The sequence below is a fragment of the Pristis pectinata genome, chromosome 31 (genome assembly GCF_009764475.1).
Source record: "Pristis pectinata isolate sPriPec2 chromosome 31, sPriPec2.1.pri, whole genome shotgun sequence".
Lineage (NCBI taxonomy): Eukaryota > Metazoa > Chordata > Chondrichthyes > Rhinopristiformes > Pristidae > Pristis > Pristis pectinata.
In genome coordinates, this window is record NC_067435.1 from 6,763,508 (window position 1) to 6,775,920 (window position 12,413).

Sequence of the window (12,413 nt, forward strand, 5' to 3'; positions counted from 1 at the left end):
CTCGTTGAAACCCATGCAGCTTGGTAGTGTAGATGTGGAACTGATGTTTCCTTGGGTGTCTGGAACCAGGATTCACTATTTCAAAATAAGGGTTTGGCCAATCAGGACAGAGAGGAGAAGAAATTTATTCAGCTGGAGGGTAGTGAATCTTCGGAATTCTCTGCCCAAAAGGGAAATGCCCAGTTGTTGTGTATATTCTGGGCAGAGAGCAATAGGTTTTTATTCGGGAGATCTGGGTCTGTGCAGGGAAAAGGCACTGAAGTAATTTTTGAACAGTGGACCAAACGTGAGAGGAGAAGTGGCCTTTTTCTATTTCTTGTGCTCTATGTGCACGTGTACTGATGTGTGTGCACGTGCTCACATACATGCATTGTACAGGTCGGGTCACTGTACATCAGGAGAACATGTAACCAGCTGGTGACTAGGTGACCGTTTCGCAGAACACCTGCACTCTGTCCGTAACCACGATCTGCATCTCCCCGTTGCCAGTCACTTCAGCTCCCTCTCCCACACTATCACTGATATGACAGCCCTCAGCCTCCTCCACTGCCAGGAGAATTCCAAGCGCAAACTGGAGGAACAGCACCTCATTTTCCGTCTTGGAACCTTGCAGCCTAACGGCATGAACATTGAATTCTCCCACTTTATGTAATCCCCACAATCCCCACACCCACCCCCAACCATGCCTCTTATTTTCTTCCCTTTCCTAGCCACTCTCTCTCTCTTTTTCCTACCCCCTTTTTTTTCCTCCTTACCTTTGACCCATCCCCCAGTGGATCTGCTCTCCCCTCCTCCCCCACACCTGCCTATCACTATCTCTTACCTGCATCTACCCATCACCACCTTGTGCCCACCCCACCTCCCCTCTTTTGTCCACCTGTCACTGTTCTGCTTTTCCCTCCTATATATCGGGCTTCCCCTTTTCCTATCTTCAGTCCCGAAGAAGGGTCCTGACCTAAAATGTTGACTACCTGCTTTTCTCCACGGATGCTGCCTGGCCTGCTGAGTTCCTCCAGCATCATCGTGTTTTTCATCTAGATTCCAGCATCTGCAGTCCTTTGTTTCTCAAGTAACCAGCTGGTCTTAATCTCTAGCAGTTTGCCACTTCTCTCTTTGGCATTTCCTTAGAATTTGATTCTGTAGGTTCTCAAGTGTTTGATGGGACCACTGTGGGGCTCGCAGGTTTTCCTTCTGCAAGGACAAAAGGTGCTTGGGTAGTTTGTGAGGTGGTGCACTCCATCTGCCTATTTATGCCTGGCTTCTGTGTCATCTCAGAGCATAGACTCTAGGTTCTCTGTGTCATCCTGATTGCTCCTTCTCCACTTTGAATGGTCTAGGCCAGGGATTCTTGGAAGCTGGTAAGGTGTTGCATTAATGGAGGCCAGATTCACTGCTACCCAATAGATCATGCCAAGTTTGAGGTCCAGTTCCCTGTCAGCCGACAGCTTTGGTAGTGCACTGAAGGAGCAGATGAGATTCATCATCAATGTCTATCTTTACCAAGAGGTGTCTCCCAAGATAAGAGAAGGGATCTACATTTCTCAGGGTCATGGTGAGTACTTCAATGTTTGGGACAAGTGTTATATGAGAAAATATAGGATATTTAGTTATTAGTCGCATGTACATCGAAACACAGTGAAATGCATCTTTTTGCATTACTGAGAATGTGCTGGGGGCAGCCCACAAGTGTTGTCACTCTTCTGGTGCCAACATAGCATGCCCACAACTCCTAACCTGTACATCTTGTGGGTGGTTTTGTGGAGGACCTTTCGTTTAGCAGATATTGAGTGTAAGGCCCATCGTCTCCTGTTTCTGTGAGTGAGTCGTTGATGACCTGGAGATTCAAGTGTCACTTGCCTATTGCAGCCACCGAGTTTGAGATAATCTTGGTTCTTGAGTTGGGGTGACACAAGTTTCAGAAATTTCCCATTTGCCCTGAAGGTTAGCTCCACTCCATCAGGTGCATTGGAGGACAAGTGCAGCGTCGCAACAAGAAAGGCCGAGGAAAGTGCTGAGGTGATGCTGCAGTCGTTCTTGAGAAGCCACCAAGAGAAGCAAAAAGGGATAAATAGCTTTGTCAGCTGTTTCAGACCAGTGCCCACCGAACAACATTCACTGAGAGGGCAAAGTGGACCCAAGTGAAGAGAGGGTGGGTGCAGAGGCAGAGAATGGGACTAAGTGATAAGGCATGTAGAGATGGAGCTTGCTGAATTGGTGGAATTTGTGAATGGGATCGGATCTGTTGTGCACCCATTGGTTAGGGTTACGGCTTGCACGCTATCATGAAGCAAACATGAGGTTTGTTTGCTGTGTAATTGGCTGCAGGAGCCTGAGCTAGCAAATCCAGTGTCACAAGTTCAAGTGCCTCCAAAGCAGCTGTGGCATTTAAATTCAATTAATGTCTTTTTTGGGAAAAAAGCAGTCAGTAGCAGTAACCACAAAACCATCAGATGATCATTATTTTAAAATAAAAATCCAGATCACTGATGTGCTTTGGGGAAGGAAATCTGCCGTCCTCACCCAGTCTGGCCTGAACTTGACTTCAGACCTGAAGCGATGTGGTTGACTCCTATCCGGCCTCTGAAACTGCCTGGCAAACTACTCAATTCTATAGTAAATGCTTTGTTAAAATAGAAAGTGAGCTACAGTGGTTCCAGAACACTGCTCACCACCAGCTTCTCAGGGATAATTAGGAATGGGCAATAAAATGGTGTCCTTGGTCGCAATGTCTCTGTACCCAAAACTGAATAAATGAGGAACAAAATCTGGTGTGATGACATCAATGAAATTTCACCCTCCCTCCCATTCTGTAAGGAAATTCCTTCACCCCATTCATGACCCCACTCTCCTCTCTGGGGGTGTACTGGAGGCCTGGATCAATCTGCATCTTGGGCCCAACACGTTGATGCAATCACGAGGAAGACACGCCAGCAGCTCTACTTCATTAAGGAGTTTGAGATTTGATACATCACCAAAGACTCTTGCAGATTTCTACAGATGTACAGTGGAGAGCATTCTGACTGGTTGCATCACCGCCTGGTAAGGAGGCTCCAATGCGCAGGATCGAAACAGGCTGCAGAGGGTTGTAGACTCAGCCAGCTCCATCACGGGCACAACCCTCCTCGCCATGGAGGACATCTTCAAGAGGCAGTGCGTCGAGAAGGCAGCATCCATCATTAAGGACCCTCACCATCTGGGACATGCCCTCTTCTCATTACTACCATCGGGGAGGAGGTACGGGACCCTGAAGACCTACACTCAATGTTTCAGGAACAGCTTCTTCCCCTCCGCCATCAGATTGCTGAACGGTCCATGAACCCATGGACACTACCTTGTTATTCCTCTTTTGCACTATTTATTTATTTTTGTAATTTATAGTAATTTTTATGTATTTATGTCTTGCACTGTACTGTTGCCACATAACAACATTTCATGACATACGTGAGTGATAATAAACCTGATTTTGATCTTGGGTCAGGAGATGTATCACTGTACTAGTCCCTGTACAGAGCCCCTTGTGTTTCTCTTCTGTGGTTCCATTGAAAATTTCACTGTGGCTTAAGTAAAAACAGAAGCTGCTGGTCATACTCAGCAGGTCAAGGCCTGACCTGCTGACTGTTCCCAGAATTTTCTGCTTTTATTTTGGCTCTCCAGCATATGCAGCTTCTCACCGGTTGATTACTGCTGCCTAATGTTTATCAAGAACCTGCTTCTTCACACAGATGTATTATCTGTACCAGAAAAATTGGAGGAAGCAACTACTTCTAAAATTAGCACCAAGTTGTGTGCGTGCCTTCAAATGGTGGAAGGTGCTGTGTGTTGTGTGGTTTCCGTGCCAGGTTCTATAATGTGTATCGATATGAGTTTTCTATCTGTGTGCCATGCTCGGCTCAGAAAGGAGAGTTGAAAGACACTGCACCAATTGCAACCGTGGATGTCTTAAAGGGCTTTACCCCTAACAAGTCATTATTTTAATCTAAGAACCGCAGCAATAAATTTGCACACAGCAAGGCTGGTTTGATATTAAAACCTAACCCAACCACTGACAATCCAACCCCAATCAGAAGATACCACAGTTGATTGGAAGCTGTTAGAGCCACTCCAAGATCAAACATTTTGTTTAAAAACCCAATCTAACTCTGGGCAGGAAAATGCAGTTTAGGCCAAGATCTGATCAGTCAAAATTATATTGAAGGGCAGAATGGGTCAATTAAGTAAAGTTGATTGAGGGATAAAGATCAGTCTCCCTCGCTGTCCGGGGAATTTTTATGTCCACCAGTTTAATGCCTCGCTCTAGAAGAAGGCATCTCCAAGAGTGCAGTGACTCTTGGTACATACTGGGCGTATGCCTAGATCTTTGTGCTCAAGTCTCTGGAGTGGGACTTGAACCCACAGCCTTGTGAACAGAAACTTGTTTGCTGAAAGTTGGTGGTTGAATGCAGCACTGTATAGGGCGCAGCTCGACAACACTGCTCAACAAACACTTCATTGATAATGCTCATCCTTTTGTCTGCCTCTGATACTGTACCGGCTGCTTTCTCTTTCATATCTTAGTGAATATGAACTGACAGGAAGCGGGATTGATGAGTACTGAGATGAACAGGCATCCTATTAAAGGTGCAGTGCCTAGTATTCTAAGATGGGAAATTCAAAGGTGCCATGGTAATCGGTGGATGACTGCATGAAGTAGGAATGTTATGTTGTCTTTCTTTCTTTTTCTGCCTACAATGAGTCAGAAGGTGGTTTGGGATGCCTCAGAGCTAATTACAAAATGCTTAACTTAGGAGTGAAAGGCAGACTAACATCATGCACTCCCCTTCAAAACCATACAAGGGCATCCCAAAGCGTTTTACAGTACTTTTCTATTAAATTCAGTGCTGCAGTGTAGGGGTTACAGCAGCCAATCAGCAAGCTCCCACAAACAGCAACGGTAGTGGAGCAGTTAGCGTGACGCTATTACAGTGCTTGCGACCCGGGTTCAATTCCCGCCGCTGTCTGTAAGGAGTTTGTACGTTCTCCCCGTGTGTCTGCGTGGGGTTTCCTCCGGGTGCTCCGGTTTCCTCCCACATTCCAAAGACGTACGGGTTAGGAAGTTGTGGGCGTGCTATGTTGGTGCCAGAAGCGTGGCGACACTTACGAGCTGCCCGCAGAATGCTCTACGCAAAGATGCATTTCACTGTGTGTTTCGATGTACATATGACTAATAAATCTTACCTTTTAAGCAGTCTTAAGTGATCTTGAATGAAGACTGCCCTTGCTCTTTGAAACAATGTGATGGGAACGTTAATGTACATCAGAGGCCTTGTCGAGAGGATGACACCTCCAGCTGTGCTGTTTTGGGTTTGTCTACTTTCTAAAGAGCAAAGAGAGATGGAGGTAGTTCCATCGCTTGACAGGGCATTGTAGTAAATTGGGTTTTTATCAGTGTGAGGAGGAACATTGTAATTGAGTTATGACTAAGCTCATGAGTAATCTGAATTTGCTGCCACCATTTCTTGTCCTCTTCACTGGCTGACCTTTAACCCCGGTGTTATCTTGCTGCTAATGTACTCTTCCAGGAAGGATGTAAATTCCCTCTTTCTGCGTAGTGTTCCTTGTTCTAGTTATTGCTCTATTCTACATTGAACCAGTGTGATGGGCACATGATTTCACCGTCCTGCAGAGTACAATCCTTTCTGCTGTTATTCCTCCCGGAGGTGTATCCACCTCCGCATTTCCCCAACACTGAGGCTCTTCAGTCATTTTACAGCTACAGTATAAATGTTTTCTCGGTGCCTGTAACTCAGCATCTGAGAGCTTCCAATTCTGAGCAGCAGTTTACAAGTGGGACACGGTGACAGTCACAAACACCAGAAGTTCTGTGGAGGTATTTAGCTGGGAGCACTGGAAGAGACCTGTCCCCCTACCAACTAGTGCAGGGATGGTGGTCGATGGTGGTGGGAATGGGTGGTGTCACAAAGACACAAAAGTTATAAGTGGTCAGCAAGGTAGGATGGAGCAAGGCAGCAGAGGATTCAAAGATAAGAATGAGAGATTGGGGGGGGGGTCAAAGTGGATCTTAGGAAACGGGATGTTTGTCTGAATGGAGGGTTTGTAGAGCTGGGGAAGCAGGACTGAGGAAAAGCAGGTGGGGTCATAGAGATACAGCATGGAAACAGGTCTACTGAGTCTGCGCCAACCATCAAACACCCATTTTTACATTAAACCTACCACAACCCATTTTATTCTTCCCACATTCCCATCAACTCTGTGTATCCCAGATTTTGTCACTGATCTATAAGATATAAGATCACTCTTATAAGATATCTTTATTCGTCACTGGTACATCGAAATGCATCTTTTGTGTCGTGTTCTGGGGGCAGCCCGCGTGTCGCCACGCTTCTGGCGCCAACATAGCATGCCCACAACTTCCTAACCCATATGTCTTTGGAATTTGGGAGGAAACCAGAGCACCCAGAGGAAACCAACGCAGTCACGGAGAGAACGTACCAACTCCTTACAGACAGCGGCGGGAATTGAACCTAGGTCGCTGGTACTGTAATAGCGTTATGCTATTACACTACTCTGCCTGCCCTTACACACTAGTGGTGCATTACTACACCTCTAATTTTCCTACTAGCCACCTATTCTAGGGATAATTTACAAAGTCCAATTAACCTACCAACCTGTACGTCTTTGGAATGTGGGAGGAAACCAGACCACCAGGAGGAAACCCACGCAGTCACAGGGAGAACAGGCAAACTCCACACCGACATCACCCAAGGTCAGGAGTGAACCTGGGTAGCTGGAGATGTGAGGCAGGAGCTCTACTAGAAGAGTGTGGCTTGGATTTTGGGGACGAGGAAAAGGCAGTGGTAGTCAGATCTCATTGTACTGAACAGCCTGGTCTCCAGATTGCCTCTTCTCTTTAACCCTGACAGTTTTATTGAGCAAGAAGCAAACACTCAGCTGGGGTATGTTTGAGGCAGGAGCTGGTTCTTTCCATTCTTGGATGGTAGGCTCTAGTCTTGCTGCCCATGGTCTCAACCACACCAACGCCAGTTTACATGGGTTAGATCTATGATCTATGAGATGCCCCCACCCCCTTGTCTTCCGTGTGCTGGGGCAGCGGGAGCAGTGGCTGACAAGAAGTAGCAATGGTGAGCTGGAGAGAAGCTTCCAGGAAGAACCATTCACCAACATTGCATGCAGTTTTCTGAAAGAACAAGATTCCCCATCTACACGCCAACTCGTGAATATTGTTGGTATAGACCAGGTCCTTTGAGCAAAGCAGCAAGTTTCCGATTCTGGGAGGTCTGTCCCACAGTGGCTTTGCGAAGACGAAGTGTGTGACTGAGGCGATGGAATCCCTTAGTAAATCACGAGGTTCCAGAGAACGGTGGCACTTTGGCTTGTAGGTTCTATCCTCCTGTAGTGGAGGGGCAGCGAATGTCAGACAGGTGGTTCCCCTTCTTCTTTCGTGTGGGCCATGGAAGCTCTTACACATTAACAACCAAGTTAGTTGGCAGATTGCATCAGCAGTGGTTGACTTTGAATTCCCCGGCAACGTAACCAAGGGGAGGAAAGTCCTAATTTCATTTAAGTGTGTTGTGGAGATTCCTCCCAGCACAAGGTAGAACTGCCTGGAAATGTAGGTGCTTTTGGTGCTCAGCTGATGTGGACATTACTAACAATGCTGACATTTATTGTCTGTCCATAATTATCTGCAAGCTGAATAGGCAATTAGGAGTTGGTCACGTTGCTGTATGGTCAATCACACGTAGGCCAGTGTGGGAAAGGAGAGGGAAGGTCATTGGTGAAAGAGAGAAACTTTTACAACAACCCAGTAGTTTCATGGTCACTGGCTCTAACTTCTAATTTATTTAATTACTTGAGTGAAATTCCCCAAATTGGGGTTTGACCTTTGTGTCTCTGGATGACTGCTTCAGACTTCTGGTTGCTAATCCATTAACGTAACCACTACACTGCCATACCTCAAGTAACTCAGTACCATACACTAAGTAGATCCCAAAATACTGCAGATGCTGGAAATGTAAAGTGAAACAGAAAATGCTGGGAATCCTCAAGGACAGGCAGCATCTGTATAGAGGGGGAGAGAGAGAGAGAGTGTGTTAATGTTTTGGTTAACCATAAATCTCACCAGTGATGGGAAACCTCTTGAATCACTCTCATTACATTTGTTAATGTGGAAACCAAGCCTACAAATCACATTTTGAGAGTTAAAGGTCAAGCTAATTATGAGTTCTGAAAACACAACAGCACTTGAATAACTTAATTTAAATTTCGTAACAGTGATTTCATTGCAGAACAACCGTATCTTATCCATAAGCTTTAGTGGCAGTGAACTGGCAGCGAACCATTCTCAGAACAGTATTGCTCTTGGTCTTGCTTGATTTTTTTTGCAGTCCGGCTCTGTGGTGGCACAGGGTCAAAGAGAGACACTGGAATAGTTCCAAAGCCATGGCCTGACAGCAGATCTTTTATGCTGGCAGAATTTTTTTTCTCTTTTCTCTTCTTGCTCTGTCCAATGTCCGGTCACTTGTGGGCTCATATATTGCTCGCTGTTTTGCATGGTACCTCGTGCTATATATATATATATATATGTGCATGTGGTGCACACCCAAATCACTTTTATTTTGCTCTCCTTGCTTAGCCTGTATATGGGAGTCTCTGTCTCCCGCACCCTGTTTCCTCTGCTCCCTTCCCTCTCTCTCTCTCTCTCTCTCTCACTCTCTCTGGGACTGTTCCAAATATTTTGAGTGTATTCAAGATGGATTAACTTGGCTATAAAAGTTTATTGGCAGACATTAGGGGGTCGAAGCAAAAACAATGCACTTTATTGAAGCAGCTGAAGTAAGCCTTTCCCGATTTTACAGACAATAGAGAAAAGCTTTCGGGAAGATTCCTTGGCGGATGTTGCTTACTTCAAAGGTTTTTAAATGGCCAGGGAAGCCCCACATCTGCAGACCATCCTATGAATATAGTGCTCAGACAGGAACACTGCCCTGAACAACTCCTGGGAATGGGTTACTGGTCTCCGCTCTTTGTTCCGTGTTTGTCGTGCTGGGGCAGCAGTTAGGCTTGATCCTGACCTCGGGTGCCGTCTGAATGCAGTTTGCATGTTCTCTCCATGATAGCGTGGGTATCTTTCAGATGCTCCAGTTTCCTCCCACATCCCAAAGATGTGTTTGCAGGTTGATTGACCCTTTTGTATAAGTAAGTGGCAATCACAGGGTTGGTGGTGGGCATGTGTGAGAGAATACACCAGTGCTACAACATTATCAGGAGAGGGGAATGGAACTGAAGGGGAGCCACTAAGATAAGATATCTTTATTAGTCATCGAAACACGCATCTTTTGCGTAGTGTTCTGGGGGGCAGCCTGCAAGTGTCGCCAAGCTTCCGGCGCCAACATAGCATGCCCACAACTTCCTAACCCATACGTCTTTTGGAATGTGAGTGCTGAATGGCCTTGTGTGTTGTAATATTTATCAGCACATGTCTGAATGTTGCATCAGTGAGCAGGTTGTTGGTGAGTAAGTGCTACTTAACAGTGCGGTTGATTGTCACTTTGCCAGTGATTTAAAGACTGATTGGATGGCTGTTAGCTGGAGAGGATTGCTCATGCTTTTTGTGAGCAATACCTGAGCAGTTTTTGGGTGGGTACCGATGTTGTATCTGTACTGGAACAGCTTGGCAAGAGGCTTGTTCTAGAGCCTAGGCTGAGGCCAAAGATCAAATTTCTCCACTGTTTTGTGGAATACTTAAATCAAGAGAGTCTCGCCCTCAGACGTAATTTATCTGGGGTGTTAATGAACTGTTGAAGACTGGGTCATCTTAAGCACAGTCTCTGTATGTGCAAATGAAATTAAACGGGTTGGGAGAGTGATACTTGACCTCCCATGTATCAAGAAGCAGGTCTCAAAACGTCGGAGGAACTCAGCGGGTCAGGCAGTATCTGTGGAGGGAAATGGACAGTCAACGTTTCGGGCCGAGACCCTTCATCTGGCCTGACCCGCTTTGAGTTCCTCCAGCGTTCTGTGTGTTGCTCCAGGTTCCAGCATCTGCCGTCTCTGGTGTCTCCCAGAAGCACTTCTTCCCACCCAGGTTGGTAGAAGCCAGGGCCTCCTTCCTCTCTCCCTCTGTCCTGAAACTTGCGCTAAGATTGGGGCTAAGAAATTGCAAACTGATAAAATAAATAGGCCAAAGTAATCGAGGCTTATTCTTGCAATTTTTTTAAATGTTTTTATATGAATGTCAATAATAGGGGCAAGTATTACTGGATAAGCAAATACCTTGCTTGTGCCATCTTCTAAAACTCACCTGACTTCCTGGATAGGCAGGAAATGAACTATAAAACTAGTAATTAAAATCAGCTGTGAATATTTTGCCTTGCACAAAATTCAGGAGGTGGTTAATATTGAAGTGATTTATGTGCTTTAAATTTGTTCCAAGAGCAAAGGAATATCTCCCAGAATCTTGTGAATCACTTGAATCCTTTTCAAGAGTCCGTTCACAATCTTTCACAAGGCTGAAAGCTTGGGATCACATCGCCCACTCTAAATGCACAGCAGCAAAGTGTAAACTGGCTGTTTGCATCTTGGGAATTCACTCTCTGGTCCCTACCCTTTATGTCCCCATTCTCCTCACATACTCTTCAACTGTATTTGCGAATGCATTCCTGGCACACACGGCCATCGTGCAGGCTTGCACCAGGTGAATGAACGGTTTAAATTGGTGCCCTGGTTGGCATAGACAACGTGGGCCGAAAGGCCTGTTCCTGTGCTGTACTGTTCTGTGTACTAACCATGTGAGCATGGGCGCACACGTCTCAAACGCACGTACATGGAGGACATGTGGAAAGGCATGCACATATGGACACTGACACATACATACTGGCACAGACACGTGAGCATGTAGGCATAGTCCCACAGGTCACAGATGAAAGCAGACACACACACACACACACACACACACACACACACACACACACACACACACACACACACACACACACTAACGAGGAATGCTATACAACTTCGATGTACCCAGGTTTTGGAAGGTGCAATGTCTGCCTTTTCTTAAACAGTGTTCTTCATATTCTTGTTGCAATCCGGAAGTCTTCTGTGAGCAGAGTAAACAGTCGATTAGTGGGAGAGGGACAAGGAGAGAATATTTTGCAGCAGTTAAAGGACTGTTGGGATTGCTCTACATCAGATGGCAAAGACTTGTCGGGCAGAATTATTGTCTCCTGTGAAGCAATGATTCTGTTTTTCAACACAAAGTTCCCCTCCCATGGTGGAGACTGCATTGTGCCTCCAATACTGAGTCCAATTAGTTGCCCTCAGATTGCCATATTCTACATGAGGACATGGAGGGTGGTGAATCTCTGGAATTCTCTACCGCATCGGGTTGTGGAAGCCACATCGTTGTGGGTACTTAAAGAGAAACCAGGTGCATTTTTGAATGATTACAGAATTTTGAGGAAGTGGTACAGAAGAGGAGCTGAGGCCAGGGACAGATGAGCCATCTGCATATTGAATGTAGGGGTAGGTTTGAAGGGCCGAATGGCCTACTCTTGCTCTTATTTTGTTCTGGAGTCATAGAATCATACAGCATAGAAACGGGCTCCCTTGTCCCAACATATCCATGCCGCTTGTGGTTCTTATCCACACTTCACATTTACTTGTATTAGGTCTGTGGCCTTTTAGACCTCGGCCATTCAAGTGTTCATCTAGATTCTGCTTAAATGTTGGGAGAGTAACTGCCTCCACCACCTCCTTAGGCAGCGTGTTCCAGACTCCAACCATCCTTCGTGTGGGGAGTAAACTCCCTCCTCAGATCCCCCTCAATTTTCTACTTTTCACCTTAAAACCTCTGCCCTCTTGATTTAGACACCCTCATCATGGGAGAAAGATTATTGCTATCTACCCCATCTATCCCCTTAATAATTTTATGTACCTTTATCAGATGTATATTGTATGTTCTATTGTCTGTGTAACATCCAGAAATAGAGGTTTGAGGCAACCTGTCGTTGGACGCGTGTATCCGGCCACATCGGTCATTCACTGCTACTTCTTGGCCTTCAGATTTCTGTTTATGGGACACCATGGATAGCTTTGCATATTTTCCACTTTATTTTTTCAGATCTGTTTCCATTATCCTGACTGCCTGCTTTTCTTCCTTTGTCCAGGACCAATACGACATCATAGAACGGCAGACCCAGTGGGGGATCGAGCTAGTGGAGAAATATGTGAAGTTTGTGAAGGATCGCAGCGAAATAGAACAGAGTTACGCCAAGCAGCTGAGGTGAGTTGGAAGTATCCTGACCGGTTGCATCATGGTTTGGTACGGCAATTCCAATACGCAGGAATGTAAGAAGCTGCAGAGGGTAGGTGGACTCAGCCCGATACAT

At 45.9% G+C, this 12,413-nt stretch overlaps 1 protein-coding gene across 1 annotated transcript in view; it reads left to right on the forward strand.

Annotated features, from left to right (window-relative positions):
- The window catches only part of trip10a (thyroid hormone receptor interactor 10a), a 124,922-nt gene that overhangs the window by 71,678 nt on the left and 40,831 nt on the right, over nt 1–12,413 (forward strand). Inside the window, exon 2 of the mRNA XM_052041959.1 lies at nt 12,192–12,307. Coding sequence (XP_051897919.1) covers nt 12,192–12,307 — 116 coding nt within the window. The remainder of the gene's footprint in view (nt 1–12,191; nt 12,308–12,413) is intronic.